Source organism: Apodemus sylvaticus, chromosome 23, assembly GCF_947179515.1.
Source record: "Apodemus sylvaticus chromosome 23, mApoSyl1.1, whole genome shotgun sequence".
Classification (NCBI taxonomy): domain Eukaryota; kingdom Metazoa; phylum Chordata; class Mammalia; order Rodentia; family Muridae; genus Apodemus; species Apodemus sylvaticus.
The window spans coordinates 40202315-40228405 of record NC_067494.1 but is presented as its reverse complement, the minus strand read 5'-3'; the positions used below and the strand labels follow the sequence as shown (position 1 = coordinate 40228405).

The window sequence follows — 26091 nt, the reverse complement described above, 5'->3', positions numbered from 1 at the left end:
AGACTCTTCCCACGTCTTATAATTTACCTGTCAGGGAGGCGCGAGCTCACTCTAAAGTGTTCTCTGAGTTCTGTTGTAGGCCAGCTATTTACAGGGACCATGCTGAATACCGGTCAGGTGTGGTCTTCATGAGATACTGTGCCACCTCGTTCTCTTTCTCCCTGACCTTGTCTGAGTCTGAAGCATTCTGTGTTCCGGCGACACAGTGGGAATGTGTCGCCACTTACAGCAGCAATGAGGTCAGGGGTGGGGTTATTTTTATGTTCTTTGTAACAAACTGTGGAGCCTGGTCTATGTATTTCTTTTTGAAGGGTTGGAGCATGATATCAAAAGTGCACATTTGGTCTTAATTGCTGCCATCATTTTAGGGATTGTTTGGCAGGCAAGAAAAGAACTTCACAGAGCAGTAAGAAAAGTGTTGGCGGCAGCAGCCAAGGTACTGCGGAGCCCATTTGCTGGTACGTGTAGCCACGGGTCCTCGTCAGTGGTCTGAAAGTCGTGTGGACAACTAACCAACTGAGGCGGAAACATATTCTTACATTTTATTAACTATGAGGAGCTGGCTGAAGAACTTCCTCTTGGATGTGCTTAATTTTACAGCTTAAGAGCTTTGGACAGTTTTTGTGTCTATAATGTTAAGATAATTAGGTAACTGCTGAGAGTGAGTATTTCTTTTATAAAATGGTTAGAACTTAAAATTTGTAAGAAAACCACTCCCGTGTTTTGTCGTGTTATCAAATCTCTAATTTGGAGTGAGCTCTAAGGTGCTGTCCTGGCCAGGCATAGCTGTTAATCCTGGTGCTCAAGAGGAAGAGGCAGGCAAGTCTCTGAGTTTGAGGCCGGCCTGGTCTCCAGCGTGAGTTCCTGGACAGCCAGGGCTACCTACACAGAGGAACCTGTCTCAGACAACAGTGAAAAGCTGGCCTAGTCTCCTCACAGAGACATCATGGGGAATACACAGGACAACTTTCTAGAATCAAGGGAGACTACAGAGAGTGTACCCAATCCTGCTTTAAAACATCTTTAAAGACATTTGATGGTGACTATTTGAATGTGGAGCTTGCCTGGATTTTTGATTTTTGTGAGTACTCTTGGATATGATAATAACACCAGGACTATACGAGAGATGTTTGCTTTTTTTTTTTTGAAACAGGAATTCTCTACATAGCCGTGGCTGTCCTAGAACTCGCTGAGATCTGCCTGCCTCTGCCTCCTGTGTACCCAGCAATACATTTCTTCTTAGGAGATGCAAATTGAACCTGAAAGGGTAAAAAGTTGTCCTGTCTGCACAGGTGGCTTGCACACATGCAGGTGGTTCAGTGTGGCAGGGTGACAGTTGCTACTGCGAGATGTGACAGGCATGTGGGTTTTATATTGACTCTACTTCAAAACTTTAGTGGAAAAGAGAATTACCACATAATAAAAGTTGTAATAGACTATAAAATAAAAGTACACATGTAATACATGTTGTAAATATAGAAAAATAATATGATAAAGCTAAGAGTAAATGCTAGGTCATCATCTGTATCTGCTTTTAATGTTCCTATTACAATTTCCAGCTATTTACAGGTTACTGTCCGATATAACAGTGAATAGTAAAATATTTTGGAGCTAGGAAGATGGCTCAGTCAGTAAAGTGCTTTCCCTTCGTGTGTGAGGGTCTGAATTTAGATAACCTAGAACCTACATTAAAAGCCAGTACATGATTACAGTAGGAGCCTGTAATCTCAGCACTTGGGAAACAGGGATAGAAGGGGCTGTGGGGCTTACTGGCCAGCCCGCCCAGCAGGATTGGTGAGCTGCTTCAATGAGAGACTCTGACTCAGAGATATTCATGCATATGGTGTACACACACAGATGTGCACACGTGCGTATACCACACATTCACACAGTGCTGTCTTAACTGTTTATGCTGCTGTTGTCCATGTCTGCCGTCTTCCTTTTGCAGACTCCTTCAGCACAGTTGACATCGAAGATCATGATTGTGCAGTGTGGTTACTCCTGAAGAAGAGCCGGGCGGACGATCTAGCTGTGCGGCTGGAGGCTGTGCGGGAAATGTCGGGGGCTCGCCACTGGCACGGTAATGAGGACTGTGCTTAACACCCTGTGTTCTCTGCTGTATGTGAGAAGATAGGCTATAGGGAGAGAAGGAGATTCCGGCTTCTAAATGTGAAAACATACGCACACTCAAACATCTGAGAAAAAGCTCTTACGATCAACTGGAAAACCTACTGAGTAGTGAACAATACTTGGGACTTTTGGAGTTACAAAGTTGTAGAATAGTTAAGGATTGGGGTGCATTCAAGTGGTTTACTTAGTCCTGTGATAACTTTAATCTTGGTGTTAACGAAAGCTGTATTTCCACAACAGACTACCAGTACAGGATCATTGCTCAAGCCTGCGACCCGAGGACCCTTATTGGTTTGGCCCGAAGCAAAGAAAGTGATCTTCGCTTTTTTCTCCCGCCCCCTCCTTTGCCAGCTTTGAAAGAGGTAAGCAAGCATTGTTGCTAAGGGAATGGAAATGCTAACACACGGTCCTACTGTGGGTTCCGATACACTCGCAGCAAGCTGCTGCCTGGGTCAGAGGAGCAGGCGAACTGGACACAAAGCAGAAGTCTCAGTTCCACAGCGCTGTGGTCCTCATGAGGGCCATTTCCCTGATGTTTACTGCCTTTGTGGGTGAAGAGAGTCTGTTCTAGGCAACTCCCCCGCATGCCAGCATCCAAAAGAGGGGGCCTTGTACTAAACTTTTTTTGTTACTGCTTTAAGATTTTCTTTTTAATTATGTTTGTGTATCTGGATGTAGATGTGGTTGTGTGCATGTGAGTGTTAGTGTCTAGGGAGGTCAGAAGAGGGCAGCAGATCCCGGAGCTGGAGTTACAGGTGGTTGTAAGCCACCAGATGTCAGTGCTGGGAGCCGAACTGCAGAAGCAGTGCTTGCTCCTAACAGCTGGGTCACCCCTGCATGCTCCTAACTGCTGGCTCACCCCTGCATGCTCCTAACAGCTGGGTCACCCTGCATGCTCCTAACAGATGGCTCACCCCTGCATGCTCCTAACAGCTGGGTCACCCCTGCATGCTCCTAACAGCTGGCTCACCCCTGCATGCTCCTAACAGCTGGCTCACCCCTGCATGCTCCTAACAGCTGGGTCACCCCTGCATGCTCCTAACAGATGGCTCACCCTGCATGCTCCTAACAGATGGCTCACCCCTGCATGCTCCTAACAGCTGGCTCACCCCTGCATGCTCCTAACAGATGGCTCACCTCTGCATGCTCCTAACAGCTGGGTCACCCCTGCATGCTCCTAACAGCTGGGTCACCCTGCATGCTCCTAACAGATGGCTCACCCCTGCATGCTCCTAACAGCTGGCTCACCCCTGCATGCTCCTAACAGATGGCTCACCCCTGCATGCTCCTAACAGCTGGCTCACCCCTGCATGCTCCTAACAGCTGGCTCACCCCTGCATGCTCCTAACAGATGGCTCACCCCTGCATGCTCCTAACAGCTGGCTCACCCCTGCATGCTCCTAACAGCTGGCTCACCCCTGCATGCTCCTAACAGATGGCTCACCCCTGCATGCTCCTAACAGCTGGCTCACCCCTGCATGCTCCTAACAGCTGGCTCACCCCTGCATGCTCCTAACAGCTGGCTCACCCCTGCATGCTCCTAACAGCTGGCTCACCCCTGCATGCTCCTAACAGCTGGCTCACCCCTGCATGCTCCTAACAGCTGGCTCACCCCTGCATGCTCCTAACAGCTGGCTCACCCCTGCATGCTCCTAACAGCTGGCTCACCCCTGCATGCTCCTAACAGCTGGCTCACCCCTGCATGCTCCTAACAGCTGGCTCACCCCTGCATGCTCCTAACAGCTGGGTCACCCCTGCATGCTCCTAACAGCTGGGTCACCCTGCATGCTCCTAACAGATGGCTCACCCCTGCATGCTCCTAACAGCTGGCTCACCCCTGCATGCTCCTAACAGCTGGCTCACCCCTGCATGCTCCTAACAGCTGGCTCACCCCTGCATGCTCCTAACAGCTGGGTCACCCCTGCATGCTCCTAACAGCTGGGTCACCCTGCATGCTCCTAACAGATGGCTCACCCCTGCATGCTCCTAACAGCTGGCTCACCCCTGCATGCTCCTAACAGCTGGCTCACCCCTGCATGCTCCTAACAGCTGGGTCACCCTGCATGCTCCTAACAGATGGCTCACCCCTGCATGCTCCTAACAGCTGGGTCACCCCTGCATGCTCCTAACAGCTGGGTCACCCTGCATGCTCCTAACAGATGGCTCACCCTGCAGCCTGCCAGGCTGTGTTATAGAACAGGCTTTTTCACCCTGAGCTCTCCTGACATCTTAGCTCACTAACTTTTTACTGAGAGAGGCTGTTGTACATATTCTAGGACATTTAGCAGCATTCCTGAACTCTGTTCCTAGGGTGACAGGTGTCCCCCAGGCTGTAACAAAGAGAACTGTCTCCAGACATTGCTAAATATGTTGTGGGGATTAGAAGTACCCTTGATGAGAACCATGGCCAGAAGCATGCTTTTGTAAAAACATTTATGTATACAGTATTCTACCTGTATGTATGTCTGCATGTCAGAAGAAGTCATCGGATCTCATTACTGATGGTAGTGAGCCACCATGTGGTTGCTGGGACTTGAACTCAGGACCTCTGGAAGAGCAGCCAGTGCTCTTAACCGCTGAGCCATCTCTTCAGCCCAGAAGCATGTTTCTTGAGCACCTTCTTTTGTTTTTTTTTCTTTTCTTTTTTTCTTTTATTTATTTATTTATTTATTTATTTATTCATTTATTTATTTTGGGTTTTTTGGATTCGGTTTGTTTGAGACAAGGTTTCTCTGTATAGCTCTGGCTGTCCTGGAACTCACTCTGTAGACCAGGTTGGCCTCGAACTCAGAAATCCGCCTGTCTCTGCCTCCCAGAGTGCTGGGATTACAGGCATGCGCCACCACCGCCGGCGAGCACCTTCTTTAGAGGAGAAAACAAAACTGAAATTTGAGTTAAGCAATCATTAGAAAAATAGAAATTGACTATAGCAGGTATCAATTATCAAGAAAAATGAAACACTAACACACTCCAGACTTAATCAAATCCTTAATAAGGGTACAGCTCATTTTGAGTCAAGATATCAAGAAGTCCTAAGGTAAACATTGAGTTACGATTTGTAACAGTCCTTTTTTCCGTGTATTTTTAAGACTTTATTTTGTGAGTACGTATGGGGCCTGCATGCGTATACATACACCACATGTGTGCTGTGCAAGCATGGGGCCTGCATGCGTATACATAAACCACATGTGTGCTGCGTGCCTGGAGAGGCCAGCAGAGGGCATCTGGTCTCCTGGAACTAGAGCTGTAGGTGCTTGGGAGCCATCACGTGGGTGCTGGGAACCAAACCCACATCCTTTGCAGAAGCAGTCCGTGCTCTTAGCTGCTGACCCATCCCTCCCTCCAGCCCCTGTAATATGTCCTTACATGTGGTAGCAGGGGTTGCGGTGTAGAACTGAAAGTTAGTGGTCCTGTAGCTTCACTTTGGTGGGTGGGTACATTCCAGAGCACAGCCGCTGGCTGTCCCCTCTCCTTACCTGTGTGTATCCTGGCCCCGCCTCTTTGGCTGATCTTTTACTCACTTGTGGAGTTTGAGTCTAAAGACTGCCTCTGTGTCTTACTCCAGGACTCCACCGAAGAGGAGCTCCGGCATTTGCTGGCCTCTTTACCGCAGACGGAGCTTGATGAGTGTCTCCAGTATTTCACATCCTTGGCTCTCAGCGAGAGCAGCCAGAGCCTGGCCGCACAGAAGGTCTGTTTGGATCTTAGTCAGCAACTGACTTGCATGCTCACACTTTTCCAAGGCACGAGGCTGGGACCAGCAGCTGGGCTCAGTCATTTGCCCAGGAATACTCTGCACTGGGCTGCATAGTGTCGGGAAGTCACAGAGAAGGGTAAACATAGATGTGTATAAGAAAGATTCCGGCTACAGAAGTTAGCTCAGCTTATGAGCTATTTCCAGCGATGCAGGAGCGGGCTCTGGTATTACACCTTGGGAATACTACTTAGGACTGGGGTAAGGCTGAGTGACAGAGTGCTTGCCTACCGTGCTCTAGGCATGGGTGTGATCCTTAGCATGTTAGCTGATGCGGCTAGGCCTGCGTTCTAGCCTGACCCCTAGATTTGATTAACCAACCTGCTCTCCTTGGACTATAGCAAGAATCTTGGATTTATTGGGTCAAACCTGCCTTCCCTTGGCCCAGCCCTAACCCTCTGATCTTCCTCTCGGGGAATAGCACAGCGCTGGATGGTGGTGGCGCATGCTTGTAATCCCAGCACTCTGGGAGGCAGAGGCAGGTGCATTTCTGAGTTCGAGGCCAGCCTGGTATACAGAGTGAGTTCCAGGATAGCCAGGGCTACCCAGAGAAACCCTGTCTCAAAAAAAAAAAAAAAAAAAAAAAAAAAAAAAAAAAAAAAGGAATGGCATAGCATCTGCTCTTTTGCTTAAGCTGCAGCCTACCTGTCCTGCTCAGTCCTTTCCGTGTGAACGGCTGTCAGCAGCTGCAGGTGCTGTTGTGGGGCACTTGTTGAATCTGTTTACTCCTGACCTGCTGCAGCCGCCTGCTCCGCATCCCTCTACAGTGTCGGCCTCTCCCCCTTCACCTCCTCAATAATCTTTAAATCTCCTCCAGATCCTTGTATCAGCTCCCTCTTAGGGTGTTGGTTCCCCAGGATGCTGGTGTTGGCTCTCCCTCGTGATTGTGCCCTTCCGTGGACTTTTGGATAGACTGACTTCCAGAGAGTTCTACATGCCAAGAATGATAGCTTTATTCCCACTGAGCAGGAAAGCTTTTGTTTTCTTTCTCCTTGAAGGTCTCTTGGTGATTTCCCTCTTGAAGGAATTCCATGGAGGGACACATAAAACATAAGCAAAAATGAAGTAAACAAAGACAGAGACAGAAAGACACAGACACAGAGTCTGTATGTGTGGCAGGAATGGGCAGAGGTAGTCATAGCATAGTGGTCTCTGTGGTGCAGATTTAAAAGAAGGTTTTGATTTATAAGGTTGGTGACACAGTCGTGGAGTAAAGTGACTTTTCCCTGTCTACATTGTATGGATAAGATCTCCTTTTTATAGAATTTATTCCCATGATCCTCTAGAAAACCCCACAAAGAGAAGGACGCAGACTCTTTATTGGTGCACATTTGTGGAGAAATGCCCTGGTGCCCTAGTTATTGATATTTCAGGAACAGCCTGCCCGTGACATCAAATGTTTAACCACAAATAGGCTTTCTGAACCTCAGGAGCACAGCTGCCAAGAACAGCTGTCACTTGTCCACCTCATGTTCCTCTTCAAGACTGCTCAAGGGCCACGGTTGATCTGACAGTCTGTTGGTTAATGCATATTGTTAGTTCTAAAATGAGGTTTCATGCTGCAGTGTGGGGCCAGCGTCTTATACAGTGCAGAGTGCAGCCGAGGCTGGCTGTAGGCGTCTGTTCTCCCAGTTCTACCACTGTTCCATCTTCTGTGTAGCCGAGGCTGGCTCTAGGCATCTGTTCTTCCAGCTCTACCACTCTGCACCATCTTCTGTGTAGCCGAGGCTGGCTGTAGGCATCTGTTCTTCCAGCTCTACTACTCTGCGCCATCTTCTGTGCAGCCAAGGCTGGCTCTAGGCGTCTGTTCTCCCAGCTCCACCACTGCTCGGTCTTCTGTGCAGCCCTTCAGGCAGCCTTTCCCATACCCTCTTAGAAGGACGTTTCAAGTCCTTGCTTTCAGTGGAGATCTCCGATGACGTAGCCCAAGTGAGACCTAAGAAGGCATCTTCCCTGAGCACAGCCGACAGCCTGCAGGCTCCTTCTGTCCTCACTCATTTCTGGGTTTCATGTTCTCTCTCCAATTCTAGCACCCAGGGTTTCTCTTGATTTTTTTTCCTTAAAGCTTTTTCTGTGTCCAACAGCATTTGAAGTATTTTATATATTTTTTTTTTCTAGATGCCTGAGGTTTCTCTCCAGCTCATCTTCCTCAGTGCAGCCAGAGTGACCTTACAAATATATATTTGTAAATATATAAATATATTTGGAGGAACTGCTTTTGTCACTGCCTAAAACCCCCCAAAGGCTTCCTGCTCCACGTTAAACCCAAGCCCTTTATCTTTAATGTCGAAGGCTTGCACAGACTAATGACCACCATGGCTGCTTGCAGGCCAGAGGCAAGGGGAGCAGGAACATGCGGTGACAGTCGTAGTATGAGAAGTGTGCCCATTGGCAAAGGGTGTGGAAGCAGATGGAGCCTTTACACGGGTCAGAGGTCAGAGGGCAAAGTGGGCTGAAGCCCACAGTCTCATCTGAGTTGACAGTGCTCCTCAGCAGCCCACGACGCTAGCATCACCAGAACCCAGGATAATGTCATAGTATCTAGCATCTGTTAGTACTCACTGCTCTTTATGATATATCCGTGTGTGTGTGTGTGTGTGTGTGTGTGTGTGTGTGTGTAGGACAATATTAGGGATCTTCAGGTATAGACTTTTTAAACAAAAATGTATGTACATTCATGCTTTGCCAACATGTATGTCTGTGTAAGGCAGTCAGATCCCCTGGAATTGGAATTATAGACTGTTGTGAGTTGCCATGTGGTTTCTGGGAATTGAACCCAGGCCCTCTGGAAGAGCAGCCAGTGCTCTTAACCACTGAGGCATCTCTCCAGCCCCTCTACTTTTGCTTTTTGAGAGAGTGTCTCCTTGAATCTTCAGCTTGCCAATTCAGCTAGACTGGCTATCCAGCTAGTCACTGGGAGCTGGGTGTGTCCCCTCCTTACTCAGAATCAGGGTGGCGGATGTGTACCACCATCTTTTATGTGGGTCCTGGGGATCGGAACTCGGTTCCTCCTGATTGCGCAACAAGCACTTTGCCCGCTGAATTGTCTCCCCACCCCCAGCTACACTACACTATACTCCTAGTGAGCTTCTCTTTCAACTGGGCAGGGTCAAAAACCACCATGTCTTTAATATTGTTGTTTGGTGAATCTTTCTCCTTTAATTTTGGTATTTGGGCTTTCAGTTGTGTCTGTTGCCATAATCTGTGTGAGCTAGCATGCTGAGTGGGATGACGGCGGGACACTTGGGCCGGGTGATAAAGGACTGACTTCAACGAGAGGACACAGAAGAAAAGATGTCAGGCTGTTCTGGGAAGCATTCTGTCTTTCTATTCTAATAAGCAGTAGAAGTTGGCATAACATCCCCTTTAAGTTTCCAAAGTATTTTGAGACATTTACAGACTTGAAATCTCTAATTTGTATGTAGTTCACAGATTATTGACAAGAAGATGAGTTTGTAAAATCTTTGTCTTAACCTCAGGGAGGACTGTGGTGTTTTGGAGGAAATGGGCTGCCGTATGCAGAGAGCTTTGGGAAAGTCCCCTCAGCCACAGTGGAGATGTTCTGTTTAGAGGCCATAGTAAAGCATTCGGAGGTAACTTGCATTCCACTATAGAGCTTTTCACAGTTCCTTGAATATGAATTTGTTAGGGGTTGGGGTGGGGGTGGGGGTGGGGGGAGGAGGAGGCACAGGTGTTATCTTAGAAGAGTTATGGGAGGCACAGTTAATATGATCAAAGTACATTCTCAAAGAATTAAGAAAAATATATTTTTAAAATTCTACCAGAATTAGTAATTTGGACTAAAACATGACTTTTGTTTTTATTACATATTTAATTTTATAAAACAATTTATTTTTGTGTATGGCTGTGCACCATGCGCATGCCTGGTGCCCTCGGAAGACAGAGAGGGCATTGGATTCCCTGTGACACAGTTACAATGATGAAGCACCCGCCATGTAGGTGCTGGGAATTGAACCTGGGACCTCTGTGGAAGCAACAGAAGTGCTTTCAACCGCTGAGCCATCTCTCCAGTCCCTTATTGCACATTTTAAACAACTCATAATCACACATAAGGAGCAAGCAGCTCATGCTCTGAAGGTGCCTCTTGGCTTTGGTTTGTGTCTGCTCCTTTCCCAAAATTGTTGGACACAGCATTGGATAGTTAGCTGCCGTTAAGCTATCCGACAGCTGTAGAAGGTGGAACAGCTAGAGAGAGAGGAAGGGCGGGTTTCTGTGGCTGCACGCCTGAGTTACGAGTCCTGGTAATGTCTAGGCATCTGGCACAGTGGACCTTGCTTATTAGACAGCCTCTTGCTATGTGTCCCTGTGTGTCTGTGTGCCACCATGCCCAGCTATAGTTTGATTTTATAATAATTTTAAAGACGAGAAGCCTGGTGGTCCCCAAGTGCAGTATAAGTACCACCTAAAAGCAGGTTGGGCACAGTGTCCAGTTTCCCAAGATGCTTTAACCTAAGCAGATCTGTGTGCAGTGCAGGAATTTGCCTTTGCAGCTGGCATCCTTGCCCACACCCTCGAGGTTCTGAGCTCTTTAACCCGACTGAAGTGCATGGCTCAAAATGTCCTCTGATTCTCACCTGTACAGTGGAAACTAAGCAGGAATGAGGGGAACTGCGGCATCGTAGCTCGGGGCGGGGGGAGGGTGGTGGTGGCAGTGGGGGTAGGGGTGGGGGGGGTGGGAGCTCGACTTGGGAGGCATGAGGTGAACTGTGTGATGTAATGGGAGCTCTGTCCACTTGTGTTAGATACCCTCACACTGTGACCACATTGAAGCAGGCGGGGGCTTGCAACTCCTGCAGAGGCTCTACCAGCTTCACAAGGACTGCCCCAAAATACAGAGAAACGTCATGAGGATCATTGGAAACATGGCTCTGAATGAGCGTCTTCACCCTGCTCTAGTCCACTCAGGTAAGAGCTTGTGTGCTCGAGGGTGCCACCTCATTCTCACGTTCCCTCGCCTCGTTCTCGCGCTCCCTCGCCTTGTGCTGCATTAGTTTTCCGTAGACATAAAGCTCTGTGTAGGGTTTCTTGGGTGCTTTGCACCTCGCTGCTAGGGTTGTTAGCCCTGCACACTAAGGACTCACATGTAGAACCGTGGAGGCGAGCAGGCTTTGACCTGAGTTTGTTGAGTTGTTGGTAGCAGCTCACAACTATCTGTAACTCCAGTTCCAAGGGATCTGACACCCTCACACCAATGTATATATATATTAAAAAACCCTAATAAACAAACATGGGTTCATCATGATCAGGGAACCTGAAGGGAGAAAGTTATTTGATGTACAGTTCCAGTGGGGTCATAGTCCAGAGGCAGGCATGGCGGCAGGAAAGGCAGGCTGGGAGCATAGTTCTGAACTATAAGCAGGAAGCAGGGAGTGTGACCTAGGTGTGGAGTGAGACTGCCACCCAAGGCCACACCCCAGAGATGCACAGTCTCCATCAAGGCCACACCTCCTGAAGATCCACAAACAGAGTCACCAGCTGAGGAGCAGCTGTTCAAATATATGAGACTATGGGGACATTCTCATTCAAACCATCAGATAAATGTGCATGCATATATATGAATGTATACACAAGTATATATAAATGAGTATATAGATTCATGCATATCTACACATATATTAGGAGCTATGAATTGACACTGTATTAGAGTTTTACTGCTGTGAACAGACACCATATAAGGCAATTCTCATAAGGAAGACATTTAATTGGGGCTGACTTACAGGTTCAGAGGTTCAGTCCATTATCATCAAGGCAGAAGCATGGTAGCATCCAGGCAGGCATGGTACAGGAGGAGCTGAGGGTTCTACATCTTTCTCCAAAGGAAGCCAGGATGCTGGGCATGCTCAGGCATCTAGGAGGAAGATCTCTAAGCCCAACCCCACAGTAACACACTTCCTTCAACAAGACCACACCTTCTAATGGTGCCACACCCTGGGACAAGCATATACAAACCATCACAGACACTTAGGGTAATCGTTAGATCAGCAGATTTATTTATTATTTTAGTGATGGGGTCTTACTCTGTACCCCTGCCTGGCGGGGAATTCACTATGTATGCCAGGCTGTTCTGGAACTCACAGATCTACCTGCCTGGGGCTTACAGACATGTATGAATGTTTTGGCTGTATGGAACTCTGTGCACCACATGTATGCCTGATGCTGTGGAGGCCAGGAGATACTGGATCTACTGGAGCTGGAGATAATTGTGAGCTGCCTTCTGGGTGCTGGGAATTGAACCCGTGCCCTCTGGAAGGGCAGCCAGTGCTCTTAACATCTGATCTGTTTCTTCAATTCCAGATCAGTAGATTTAAGTTTAATGAAATCAAATCCAGAAATTGGAAAACTTTCTGAAAGCATGAAATGACCAATATATTACCCTGTTAGAACTAAGTGTGGCCTCTGTCACCTTCACACCGTTTCACAGCTCTTGGGAGGCTTCAAAGCTACTCTTTATTTTCCTTCCTCTTTCCTCTTTCTTCCTCCCCACCTCCAGGTTGGCCTTGAATTCACTCAGTAGCTGAGGGTGACCCTGAACTCCTGACAGTCCTGTAATTCGTCCTCTGCCTGCTAAGTTCTGGACCTATAACCAGGCAGCACCAATTTAAAAAAAAAATATATATCTTCTTAAGGTAGAAATTTATATTTAACTTGAACCTTGCTTTTTCAGTAGTCTGAGTGGGAATACAATTTTTAATTTGTATTTGTGAACTCCTGGGCCTTTCAGGAGACCCAGCATGCACACATAGCAAACAGCTATAACAGCACTCTCTCCCGACTCCTGCTGCAGATGTGTGAGGACCTGTGGTGCTGGGAGATGAGTTCCAGGAACAACAGTGTATTCCCATAGACTCAACAGTTGCCAGAATGGACTCCCAGTATACTACCAAAAACGTGGTGTGTGCAGCAGTGAACACTGTGTGTGTGTGTGTGTGTGTATTTGAAAACAATGCAATGGGCTGGTGAGGTAGTTCAGTAGGTAAGGACACTTGCTGCCAAGCCTGATAATGTGAATTCTATCCCCAGAATCCAGAAGTGACTCCACAGATCGTCCTGACCTCCAAATGCACCAACACTCTCACATGCACACAAAAATTCATGCTGCACACCACTAAACATATGCACACAATTTTTATTTGTAAAATAAAATAAAAAGTATGCCACAGGTCTGGAGAGATGGCTTAGCTAGCTAAGGCTCACAACCAAAAAGACAAAAAATAACACGTGCAAGAAGAAATGAGCAATTTGCAGACCCTAACGTTGCTGTATCGGACTCCGCCTGAACCCCATGGCGTGGCAGTCATTGCTGGTGCTCGTTAACTGACAGCTGGGCCACTGTCTGAAGGAAGTGCGCACCGGCAGTCCAGCTGTGGGGAAGAGGGGACACAGACAGTTCCCTCGTCCAGGTCGATGCTGATTGGTGGAACTAGGCTGAGGCATCAGCTCAGCTGTGAAGTAATGTGACTGAGCTCCCACAGCACATAGGGGACAGAAATTCAATCCCAAGTCTCTCTGACCCCAAGGCCCAGATTCTGCTGTAATATATATGAATATTATATGTATACATATGTGTGATGCACAAGTAGGCACTTGAACATACAACAGACACAGCAAACCATCTGGACCCACCTTTTATACAGCCCCCTTTCCACTCACCTGCCTCCTGAGAGGCAGTGACACTGGTGGGTTTGGGCTCCTGAATCTTTACAGATCTTCCAGTGTTCTTGTGTGCATATGTGCACTTGTATACATATGCTGAAATCAAACTGTTACCCACACTTCCTCTGTTTCTCTTTAAAATAAAAAAATTAAGTATTTTTCCTTTCTGAATTCTAGGTGTGATAAATAGTTCATCAAATTCATTAAGAAATAGTTCCTTGGGCTGGAGAGATGGCTCAGCGGGTAAGAGCACCGACTGCTCTTCCAAAGGTCATGAGTTCAAATCCCAGCATCCACATGGTGGCTCACAACCATCCGTAAAGAGATCTGACACCCTATTCTGGTGTCTGAAGACAGCTACAGTGTACTTACATATAATAATAAATAAATAAATATTTAAAAAAAAAAAAAAAAAACAAAAAGTGTAAATTTATTTTAAAAAAAAAAAAAAAAAAAAAAAGAAAAAAAAAAAAAAGAAATAGTTCCTTGCTTGCAGCCAGGGTTGCTGCTGGCTTACTGATTCATGTCAGCCTACCGAGTTTTAGAGTCCTTAAAGCAGACCATCACAGCGTTCTGTCCTCTTTTGAGCATGCCCGCAGTGATTGCTGTGAAGAGGCCACTGCACACTCCCTTCCTAGCGACCCCTCAGAGGGCTGTGGTTGGGATTACAGCTCTGTACTGTGGGACCCAGAGGCCCTTAGGGCAGAACTGAGCTGGAGCGGCGGGCCTCTGCGGCACAGGCTGGTTCGCATTGGTGCTCAGGGCATCTCTTCTTTCCTCAGGATGGGTGTCTCTCATGGCAGAAGCCTTGAAGTCCTGCCACATTATGGAGGCTTCCCACGCTGCTAGGATCCTGGCTAACATGGACCGAGAGACCGTGGGTGAGAAATACCAGGACGGAGTGTATGTGCTCCACCCCCAGTGTCGGACAGGGTGAGCATCGGGACGGCTTACACGGCCAGTGGTTGGTTATGTTTTGTTATGTCTTGTTTTTAAACTGGAAAGTGATCTCACATGCAAATGAAAGAGGGAGAAAACCTCCGGAAAGGAGTTCGGAGACAAAGCCATAGCTACCTGCAGGCCGGCCAGCCCTTCTCTACTCTTCCTGAGTCCTGTGAGGAGAGACTTGGAGTCAGGGTCTAAGAAATACCATACACCCCTAGATTGATGTAAGAGGTGCCAGGGGTGGAGGAGGCATGTGGGCAGGGAGGCCCCTCAGGCGGGCTGACCCTGGGGCTCTCCAGGCCCTCCGTGCTCCTCACAAGCTCTAGGCCGCGATGACTGAGAGGCTGGTCTGTGGACCTCCCTCTCTCAGCTAAGTCCTGTCTTCATAGGAAATTAGAAGTAACAGTGGGCTCCTCCCCCCACCAGCTCCTTCAGTCTGACTGCAGGAAGTGCTGTGTAAGGGAGACAGCGGCCGGCCCTCCCTCTGACCCCATTTCCCAAGTCTGGGGCGATGAAGGCTGTCAGAGCCCTGCTCCCATGACCGTCAGCGTGGGGTGCCTGCCCCAGACACTCATTTCAGGGGAGCTCTGCTCCACTCTTCAGCTGGGAGTGAGGCGGGATGAGAGGGAGCAGGGCCAGGGCTTTGTGCTGGGGAGGCAGGGTGAGAAATCTCCTCATCATGGAAGAACCTGACAAATTCACAGACTCAGGCCACTGATGGTCTCTGTCTAGCTGTCGTCCGGATCAGGGTTCCCTTGCAGAAGATTCCTTTTAAAAGGCCTCTGCAAAAAGAAACAGGGACTTCTTGGTTCAGTCTAATGACAAATTCAGTGTGACAACGACCAGTGCCATCAGCCTCACTCCAGCAGGAGGCGGGGTTTGTTCCCAGCTGAGTGAGTGGCTGTGTCTCCTGCGGGCTGCAGGCAGCCTGGGATGCCATGTTGCAAAGCCAGTCTCTCAGAGTCACAGGACAAGAAGAAGGTCACGAGGAAATACATTTACACGCTATTCTGGTGGAAACATCAAGTGGGTGGAAGACAGCAATGCAGGGGACATTCCCAGAGTAGGTGTCACTGTCACCTGGTGACATTTTAGCTTTTGGCTGATGGAAACGTTGAGGCCTATTTTGGAGGCATTTGAATAAGATCAAATCATTATTTTTTTCTTCACACCTTAAAAATATTTCTGTAAAAAAGACAAAAACATTTGTCTTTAAAAGCCCGCACAAGAGAAAGAGAGGCAATGTGTGGGGCAAGGATGGCCCCCTAGTGGTGTGCTGTGGGAGTTTTGGTTCCTATTTAGTTTAGCACAACAGAGAAAACAGTCAAATCCTGAGGTTTTGAGAGGTCCTAGGTTAAGAAGTCAAACAGAAGCTGTGCTCCCTTGCCACCTTTCTGCTTTTGTAAATGTGAAATCTCACTCTTTCTAGTTCCGACCCCACAGGCTGTTACTAGTTTTTCACTACGAACAGTGTGGACATATGCACATGCAACCTTTACCTGCTGCACTTAGGGCACGCTGCCGCACCTTAGGGCACGCTGCCGCACCTTAGAGCACACTGCCACACCTTAGGGCACACTGCCACACCTTAGGGCACGCTGCCACACCTTAGGGCACGCTGCCACACCTTAGGGCACACTGCCGCACCTTAGGGCACACTGCCACACCTTAGGGCACGCTGCCGCACCTTAGGGCACGCTGCCGCACCTTAGGGCACCCTGCCGCACCTTAGGGCACCCTGCCGCACCTTAGGGCACGCTGCCGCACCTTAGGGCACGCTGCCGCACCTTAGGGCACCCTGCCGCACCTTAGGGCACGCTGCCGCACCTTAGGGCACACTGCCGCACCTTAGGGCACGCTGCCGCACCTTAGGGCACGCTGCCACACCTTAGGGCACGCTGCCACACCTTAGGGCACGCTGCCACACCTTAGGGCACGCTGCCACACCTTAGGGCACACTGCCGCACCTTAGGGCACACTGCCACACCTTAGGGCACGCTGCCGCACCTTAGGGCACGCTGCCGCACCTTAGGGCACGCTGCCGCACCTTAGGGCACGCTGCCGCACCTTAGGGCACGCTGCCGCACCTTAGGGCACGCTGCCGCACCTTAGGGCACGCTGCCGCACCTTAGGGCACACTGCCGCACCTTAGGGCACGCTGCCGCACCTTAGGGCACCCTGCCGCACCTTAGCGCACACTGCCGCACCTTAGCGCACACTGCCGCACCTTAGCGCACACTGCCGCACCTTAGCGCACACTGCCGCACCTTAGGGCACACTGCCGCACCTTAGGGCACACTGCCGCACCTTAGGGCACCCTGCCGCATGCTGCCGCACCTTAGGGCACGCTGCCGCACCTTAGGGCACACTGCCACACCTTAGGGCACACTGCCGCACCTTAGGGCACACTGCCGCACCTTAGCGCACACTGCCGCACCTTAGGGCAACACTGCCACACCTTAGGGCAACACTGCCACACCTTAGGGCACACTGCCACACCTTAGGGCACACTGCACACCTTAGCACACACTGACACCTGTGGGCTGTCCTTTTTCTTTCTGCTTTGTAAAAACCCACTAGGAGAGACCTTATTTTTTTTTACCATGCTAATTCTCAGGGCAAAGAATTTCCCTTGCTTTCAACCTTATTTTAACCCAAAGCTATTTTAGTGGTTTAATTTTTCTCTTACTCGATGGCTCCTTTCTGCTTTATATTTCTATACAAAGCTTTTGAGTTTAGAAAAATATTTTTTTTAGCCTGGCTCAGGAGGCAAAGGCAAGTGGATCTTGGTGTTCAAGGCTAGCCCAGTGAGTTCCAGGGCTACACAGAGAAATCCTGTCTGCAAAAAAACCAACAAGAACTATATTTCTAATTGAATAGTTAACTAGTGAGCAGTGTGAGTCCTAATAGCAGGGGTGCTTTGCTAAACCATCAGCATTCCATTTGGACCCACTTTGTCTCCTCACTCTGGGCCATGCCCCTGCCTGAGTCTAGGCTTGTTAATGCTCACGGAGAGCCCACCCAGTGACCTCATCTCCTGTATACTCCTCAGAGCTGAAGGCACGGGTAAGTTATTGACTGTTACAGAGCTGAGGGAGGTCAGGTGCTGGGTGATCCACCTGTGGAGGTCTTTCTGGCTGAGTCACTAAGTGTCCTTCCGACCCTGGAATGAGGTGTGTTGTCTTGGGTTTCCCCACGAGGCCACTGCATGCCCTGTGGATGTCCCCTGACATTTCTCATGTCCAGCCACTTTGCCGTTATATTAGCGTACTCCTGTCTAACGTCTTAAAAGCCTCACTGGTTTGTGGAATGCCTGTACAGACTTACTTGGAGGATAACCACGCAGTGGTGACACTCACATGCTGATCGTGGGGTTCATTACAGTCGCTGTGGCTGGTCTGCTTAACCATCTCTCTTCACTGAAGGAGCAGTGAACGTGCTGTCTCTGTCACAGTTCCCGGATCCCTCAGCAAGCCTGTATTGATAGTTTGCCCTAATTAAGTCTCCTTTATGTCCTGTCAGCCTGCTAAAGCCCTCCAGAGAGAATGCTGCGTAGCTTGCCACAGTAGTAATGCGTTTATTCTGCTTCTTTTTAAAACTCTCTTCCCTCTTAGTCAGCCCATTAAAGCCGATGTCCTTTTTATTCATGGCCTTATGGGAGCAGCCTTTAAAACCTGGCGCCAACATGACAGCCAGCGGGCTCTGACTGAAAGTGCTGTGGTGGATGAAGACAGGTACACTACATGCTGGCCCAAGGTAAGGAACAGCAGCTGCGGCTGCTGCCCACACGCTGGCCCTCACTGCTGCGGGCATCATGGCTGCTTCCCTGTCCTGAGCCACTGGGGTCTCTCACAGTGCAGCTGCTTCCTCTAGGAGACGTTCGTAGGATTTTACGTTATCACAGAATTCTGTGTTGTGTATATTCTGTGACTCTAGAATAATACTCCATGAGTAAAAAAGTAGGGTAATCACTCCCTGTGTTGATACGGAATTTAATAACACAGCCAGAATTTACTTGCCACAGCCAATTTTATGACCTTAATAATTATAAAAATGGAAAATCTTGAGTGATGTAGCTGTCCTTTGCATTTCTTTGACATCATTTCCTCCAGGATCAACTCTGGGATGCATTCACGGGCTGAGATTTATTCTACTTCATGCAGGACAGTGCTTCCGTCTCAGAAGTTTCCAGGGCTTTGCTCCTTCTTTAGAATAGCTTGCTCGGCTCTTCTCTCCCAGGATGCTAAATCCTAGAGACGTCCATCAGACCGAGTGCAGTTACCATTCCTTTCCAACTCTCACGTCTCAGTCATCCAGTAGAAAATAGTCTGTTCTGAGATAACAGCTTTCTCCTGACTGCCGAAAGCCACCAAGACAAGTCTTGATGTTGGCGATTGCAGATTAAAAGTGACAGTGTTTCAAACCTCCACTATAAACACTGGTGGCACTTTGTGACCAGATATGAGGAGATAGCATGCTAATTGTTATCTTCCCTCCTTGCTGTCCTCCAGGGTCTTCTGCAGGGTCTACTGCAGGAGGCCTCTGGCCACGGAGCAGTCACTGGGAAGTCGCTGGGTGGGGAAGGGCGTGCTTCCGCTCACTGCTTTCCGTTTTCCTTAGACATGGCTAGCAAAGGACTGTCCTGCACTCCGCATCATATCTGTGGAGTACGACACGAGCCTCAGCGACTGGAGGGCAACGTGCCCCATGGAGAGGTAACGCGGGAGGGAGGGAGCACTAGCCTGGGAGGAAGGGAGGACCGAGCCTCAAATGCATCTCCTGCTGCAGGAGGACTTCATTGTTTATATCACAGATAGGGCTAATTTCCTAAGACCTAGGGATGAGCCCAGGTCTTGTGCATGTTAGGGGATGCTCCAGTCTGCCACCACATCACTCCTCTGGAAGGCATTAGCTTTAGTACATAATTAGTAGGAAGTCAGTAACAGGTACTGGAGTGCGTGTTGAGCTCCTGACACAGCACATGCAATGCTATAATGGTAAAGGAGCACAGCTCTCTGCAAAGCCTGCACTTCTGCGGAGGTAGAGGTGGTAGTTGCCTGTGTCCACTGTCCGACTGACCAGCTGTGAAGCTTGAAGAGGATGATGTCGAACAGTCTGGACTTGTGTCCCTCATGTCCTCAGGAGCACGTCCTTCCTGGTTTCCAGGACCCTGTAGCCAGGTCCCACCTGTGGCTCGCTGTGCAGTGTCACTGAGTGCTAGGGAGATTGCTCACAGAGAGCTGATCTAGTCGGTGACAGCACAGTGCCTGGTGAGCAGGCCCCACATAGGTACAGGTGCCAACAGACGACACGCTGTCTCCCAGATTCATTTGATATTCGAATAATGCTTATTTTGTGTGAGTGGCTGTTGTGGGCTTAGTAGTCCCAGCTATGTTACTGGGAGCGAGTTTCAGATGGAGAATAAGATTGGCATAGCCTACACTCAGTAGTGGGTGTGGACAGCACTGACCAGTAAATGTTCTTAAGTTAGGCAGTGAGATTTGGGGGATGGACGCCCCCGTCATGCTTGGTGTTTTTGTTTTGTTCAGAAAGTCCATTGCATTCAGAAGCGACGAACTTCTCAGCAAGCTCAGAGCTGCTGGTGTGGGGGATAGGCCGATGATTTGGGTCTCACACAGCATGGGAGGTAAGGATGGGCTCATCTTCATAGACAGCCATCATGAGCCACCTGCAAGTTCTGTTTGTCTGTCTTACTAGTCTCCCCACATCAAGTTAACGTTTTAGCTAAGAGTTCTAAAGTTACTACTCTCCGTCCACGTTTTTTTATTTTTATTTTTTTTATTTTAATAACAGACTTGCTGGTTTCATGTGGTCATTCTGAGTCAGATTACACTGTGGGATGCTTGTCACTGGGCTTATTGGGGGGGGGGGCTTCCCTGCCTTCCCATCCACACCTTCTCACTGCCTGTGCTGCTGATGCGTGGTGACCACAGGTTTGCTGTGCCTGACTGCTGTGCTTTGAGCCTGGCCCCAGCTACATGCCTTCTGTGCCCCTCCAAACTGGCTCTCAGCTCTCTCTCTATGCCTAGCTTAAAGCCTTTGCCCAGCCCCAGGCTAGAGTGTCTGAGTAATATGACAGGCTGAGCCTCAGCCATGGGCCTTTGCTGAGAAAGGTGGATGTAGCCCTTCTGTTCTCAGAAACCCACCATTGCCTTCCCTGGCTGGGGGACATGGTTAGGTGCCCTTGGGGGCCTTTCCCATAGCAGCTGACCTTCCGAGGTGGGCCCTGTGACTCTGGATGTGGACGGCTGTGACCGACACCTACCCCACAGAGGCAGTGAGATCTATGAGAGAAGGGTGTGCAGTCTGTGGTCTCTTACCTGCTTGTAGACTCAGCGATACATTCGCAGTAGTGTTCTTACTGTAAAGGCGGCTTTCTTAACTCGAGGAAGTTACATGTTAGAGCATCTGTCTTGTTTGTGTGCTTTCTGAGGAGTGATGGAGGAAGGAAACAACTCTCTCTCTTCTTCCTCCTCGGTGGCTAGGTCTTCTTGTCAAGAAGATGCTGTTGGAGGCCTCTAAGAAGCCGGAACTGAGTGCTGTTATAAACAACACCAGAGGAATCATTTTTTACAGCGTCCCTCACCACGGGTCACGTCTGGCTGAATACTCCGTTAATATTCGATACCTTCTCTTCCCCTCTCTGGAAGTCAAAGAACTGAGCAAGGGTAACACTGTCTGTTGTGACAGAAATTAAAGTTGTAGAACATCAAATACATGGGAAGGAGGAAAAGTCACCATTTCTTCCTTAGATGGACATCTTGCTTTTGAACTTGCATATAGTTTTGTTTATCCATTGAAAGCCTTTGGGATGATGTGACTTTTCTCCCATCTCTCTTGTTCCTAGGTAGTTATCCTCTCTAGTACAGCCATGACTGTTATTATCTCAACTACTTAAACCTAGACAGAATGATTTTTCTCCCAAGGTAGTAAACTGCCTTTCTCCATGAATTTGGAAAATCATCAACTATCGAAATACATGAACTTTTGAGCCAGCATGCTAGTTATAGAGCACTGTGTTTTGTTTTGTAACCCAGGTCATCACAGGCTCTCAGGATACCTCTTGTCAGCCATCTTGATTGTGGTGGTGGTTGTTTAGTCGTGTCTTGCGTTGTGGTCTGTTGTCTTCTTGACTCATTCTGAAGATACCAGAGTGCTCTGTAGGTTTCCTGTTCCCCCTGCACCCCCAGCTAAGATTACAGCTGTAGCCACAGCTGGCTTTCCACACAGGTTCTCGTGTGTAGTCAGGGTTCTTTCTCTAGAGGAACAGAACTGATGGAAAGTTCAAGAATGCATTAGTTGTTCAGTCAACGAGGCTGGATGTCTTAGCTAGTCGTATGTCAGAATAGCCACTCCACCCCCGCCTCCCAGCCCCCACCCCCCACCCCTGCTGACCCCCCCAAGGCTCCAATGCCATTGGAGCAAGAGTGAGGGCAATCAGGCAAAGAGCAAATGCTTTGCTCCTCTTTGACCTTTAGGATACCACTAGGTGGTGTAGCGCAGATTAAAGGTGGGTCCTCCTCAAGTGATCTGGATATATGGTGTGTCTTCCTACCTTAAATGATCCAGTTAACTAAAAATCCCTCACAGGAACGCCCAGTGGTTTGGGTTTTTCATTAATTCCAGATGTAGTCAAGTAGACATTCAAGAATAGCTTTCACCTCAGGTTTATGAGGCAAAGGCTCAGCTGCCTAGCCAGCTCTCCTACCTTAGCCGTCGTGACTCAGAATCTTAATTTCCTTTCTGAGTTAAATATGAACCCCTTTTATCCGAAGGCGTGAACAGAGCTGTCTCATTCTCTGATTGTACAGACTCTCCTGCACTGAAGATGCTCCAGGATGACTTTCTGGAGTTCGCGAAAGACAAAAACTTCCAGGTGCTGAACTTTGTAGAAACTCAACCGACATTCATCGGCAGCATGATTAAACTGCACATAGTGCCCGTGGAGTCAGCAGGTACTCAGGCCCCTGGGGGCCTAGGTGGGGGGGGACCTCACATTTAATAGATATTAGATAATAGTTTTCACAGTCGGTGTCTTAGGGATGTATAGGAGAAAGTTTAACAAAAACCCAGAATCTAAGCTTATTACACTTTCTAGCAACAGATTCAAATCCTCTGCAAGCACACAGCCTTGGCACCAGCCTCTCGTCTCTAGTTAATAGTTAGATGACAGTGGCTAGTTTTCTAGCTCCTAAGGCACCGACAGTAGTACCTGCATTAAAGAGAATACCCAACATTTCCGAAGGTCAGAATAAAAGGACATGTTTTCAACAAATTGACGGCTGCATAGAAGTCTTAAACCCACTGATAAGAATGTAGGATATAAACATTTGGAAGACTTGGTAAATGGAAAGTGGATGGGTAATATTCAAGCAGGAAATGTTTAAGAGGAAAAACCTAGTGTTAAAAACACTGCTTTTTAACTGGCTCCTCCTGAAGAGGAGCTAGGCCTGCTGCTCTGTGAGGAGCCTCCCATACCACTCACTGTCGGAAGTGCCTCCCTGACTGCCCAGATCCTCCACTTGATTATCATCTCCTGGGGCTCCTTCCCGAGGCTGGCTCCTCGTCGCTCATAGCCAATGTCAGGGGTTAGTGACCAGGGACAGAATACTTGTCTTGGTGACAGTCCTGAGTGTGGAGAATGAGCTTTGTCTTCATACACCACACAGATGACGAGTACCCACAGATGCTACAGCAGCTCTCTAGCGGAGGCCCAGGCCCTAGGCTGAGGCGTTACAAAGCAGCTACTTGAAGACTGCAAAGAATGACTGCCAGATGTCTTAAAAAATACCCTTAGAAACTGAAAGGATGGCTCAGGGGTTAGGAGTACTGACTGTGCTTCCAGAGGACCTGGGTTCAATTCCCAGCACCCACATGGGAGCTGTAGTTCTGGTTTCAGGTGATCTGACACCCTCACACAGATATACATGCAGGCAAAACACAAATGCACATAAAATAAAAAAAAGCAACAGCAGAGGCAGTCTCCTGAGCAGCTGCCTGCAGCGTCGTAGCTTTGCCATAGTAACCCTGACTGCCCTCTACCTATTACTCCCCCCCCCCTCCCCCCCACCCCCACGGGCTTGCTTGGCATCTCTTCTTGAGATCAGATAACCTTTCTCATCTCTAAAGTAGTTGACTGCTAAAGTTCTGAATACTTCCCCCTCCACACACACACAACCTTCACACCCACCCCTCCACACACCCACCCCTCCACACACCCACCCTCCACACACACACACCTTCCACACACAGTCTACACATACACACACACACACACACATACACACACACCCACACCCTCTGCACATGCCCCTCCATACACACCCCCTCCGCATGCATGCCTCTCCTGCACACACACCATCCACACACACACTCCCTCCACACATGCCCCTTCACACACACACCCTCCACAACACCCCCCCTCAACACACACACACACACCCCTCCACATGCACCCCTCCACCCACACGCCCCTCCGCACACCTGGAATGAGGGTCTGGAAATGTTTCCCGTGTGGAGCCCCCATTCATAGAAGATCATTTCTTGTAGCCTACAGGTACAGGGAAGTCTACAATGGCAGTGCGCAGGCTCTGCTTAGAACACAGTTGAGATCTTAGGAAGAGCACAAACAGACTGACTTACTGGGCATCCGTGTTCACACAGGAGTCAGTTCTGCTCGGGCGAGCATGGCTTCGCTTTGCTTTATTGACACTTCTGCTTTCCTCAGATTTAGGCATTGGGGACTTAATCCCCGTGGACGTCAACCACTTGAACATTTGCAAGCCGAAGACAAAGGATGCATTTTTGTACCAACGTACTCTACAGTTCATCTGCGAAACTTTAGCCAGAGACCTTGAAAACTGACAGCTACGTTCTTCCATTTTTTTGTGTGAATACAGTGCAGGAAACGTGGCACTCTCCATCTCTTGTTAAGCTCTATGCAGTCCTGTGCACTCACTGCACGTGGGGTGCAGATGGCAGAGTGCAGCTCTTCACGCAGGCCCTGGGAGATGCTGGAGCACACCTGGAGGCCACAGAGGAAGGGTTACGTTGGAACTCCTGGCCTGAGCCTTGGGGTAGGGAACAGAGAACTGCTGTGGCCAGAGGGTCCGGCCACCTGCGCCTGCCCCAGCTCACCCGAGTCCCGACAGGCAACTTGGCACACCATGAGAATGAAATTTGGGGAGAACAAGTTAGAACTGACAGAGGCTGTGTTGGACCTGGGTACCATGTGCTGCGATGTTTGATTGCCAATTTTTAATGTCAATATGTTAGTTACACAGTTGACACTTTCAGTGGTTCTTGCACACCTGCTTGTAAGTGCGGACCAGTCTTGTAAGCTTTTGGTTTTTTTCATATGCTCAGAACATTTGTTCTAAGTATTCCTTCTAGGATATATTATTTAGTTATTCAGTAATATGCTCCGGATAAGGTAAGGATCAGATTATGAACAAATCTATTTGAAGCCATCAGGTATACTAACTACTTAGTATCAAGTCTGGCTACATAACAGTGCAGCCTTCCTTCATGCTCCCTTTAGAGGGACTTCCGGCATGGGAGGATAAGAACTCATGCTGACGACCTTTTATGTATTTGAGTAATAGCATTATTAACATGAAAGTCATCATGTGTATATACATGCACGCACGCATGCGTGTGCATGTGTGTGGTGCTAGGGATCAAACCTGAAACCTTGTGTGTGCTAGCCAGGTACCTGCCAGTACAGTATGTCCTCAGCTCCAGACTTAGACCTTCAGAGAGGACAACTGACTGGTGTTTGGTGTCAAAGCTACAAACTATCACCACTGTCCAAAGTCCATTGTATCATCCCCAAAGAAGCTCTCAGCAGCAGGCAATCCCCTCCTCTGACCCAAACCCCAGTAAACACTAACACATCCCATCTCTGCATTTGCCTAGCGGGCATTCATAAAGTTGGTAGCTTCACTGTGTTCCTCTTAGCATAATGGTTCTTTCTTGCATCCATCTTTTCCTGCCTCTCTCTGCTTCCTACCTGTCCTTGCAGTGAGCAGTTTTGCCAATCCTCCCATTCTCCCATGATGCCCTGTCTCACACCATGGGGCCAGTGACATTGACGGAGACCGTGAGCAGCAGACACCTTTTCTCCTTTAACTCTGCTGCCTAGGTATCTGTCAAGATGAACATGCATTCGGTTCTGTGTTAAAACTGCAATCTGAAAAGAGCTGTCCAGTGAATTAAATAAATTAGTGTTGCTGTTTTTCTGACAAGACAGTCGGCATTTCTGCTCTGTTTCAATGATGGAAAGGTGTGGATAAGGCTTATTATACACAAAACCAAGGTGGAGAATAGAGCAAGACAGAACAAATGCAGCACTGGCAGAAGAGATCCTTGAAACGGCGATATCATCTTGAATAAAGACGTGATTGAAAACACATGGGACAACTACAAACAGCAGTTTACTAAAGACTGCACAAATGCACATCCCTTCAGCACAGATAACAGTAGCCGTAGAAGGAGGATAAAAAGATACCAACTATCAGACCCCTCAAAGGCAGGTAACCCTCCTACCTCACATTAGACACAGTAAC

General features: G+C 48.6%; 1 protein-coding gene and 1 long non-coding RNA gene across 18 annotated transcripts in view; one reads left to right on the top strand and one right to left on the bottom strand.

The window, feature by feature from the left end:
• Serac1 (serine active site containing 1) overlaps positions 1–25772 on the top strand; it is a 35851-nt gene extending 10079 nt beyond the window's left edge. Inside the window, exons 5-17 of one of the 2 annotated variants that reach the window (XM_052169225.1) lie at positions 369–458; positions 1949–2080; positions 2371–2492; positions 5696–5821; positions 9364–9477; positions 10648–10810; positions 14341–14491; positions 18118–18259; positions 19124–19218; positions 20053–20150; positions 21010–21192; positions 22336–22479; positions 24252–25772. In XM_052169225.1, the coding sequence (XP_052025185.1) occupies positions 369–458; positions 1949–2080; positions 2371–2492; positions 5696–5821; positions 9364–9477; positions 10648–10810; positions 14341–14491; positions 18118–18259; positions 19124–19218; positions 20053–20150; positions 21010–21192; positions 22336–22479; positions 24252–24388 (1697 nt within the window). In that variant the 3' untranslated portion in view covers positions 24389–25772. The remainder of the gene's footprint in view (positions 1–368; positions 459–1948; positions 2081–2370; positions 2493–5695; positions 5822–9363; positions 9478–10647; positions 10811–14340; positions 14492–18117; positions 18260–19123; positions 19219–20052; positions 20151–21009; positions 21193–22335; positions 22480–24251) is intronic. The other variant, XM_052169226.1, reaches the window with a different exon arrangement.
• Positions 15924–17040, bottom strand: LOC127673550 (uncharacterized). 16 transcript variants are annotated; one of them, XR_007975209.1, is made up of 7 exons: positions 16921–17040; positions 16791–16860; positions 16691–16750; positions 16491–16630; positions 16171–16290; positions 16091–16130; positions 15924–16010 (listed from the first exon to the last, which is right to left on the bottom strand). It is a non-coding gene; the product is annotated as an uncharacterized LOC127673550 (long non-coding RNA). The 16 variants fall into 16 exon arrangements; XR_007975211.1 differs by having other exon boundaries at positions 16691–16770; positions 16841–16860; XR_007975215.1 differs by having other exon boundaries at positions 16841–16860.
• Positions 25773–26091: the final 319 nt, after the last annotated feature.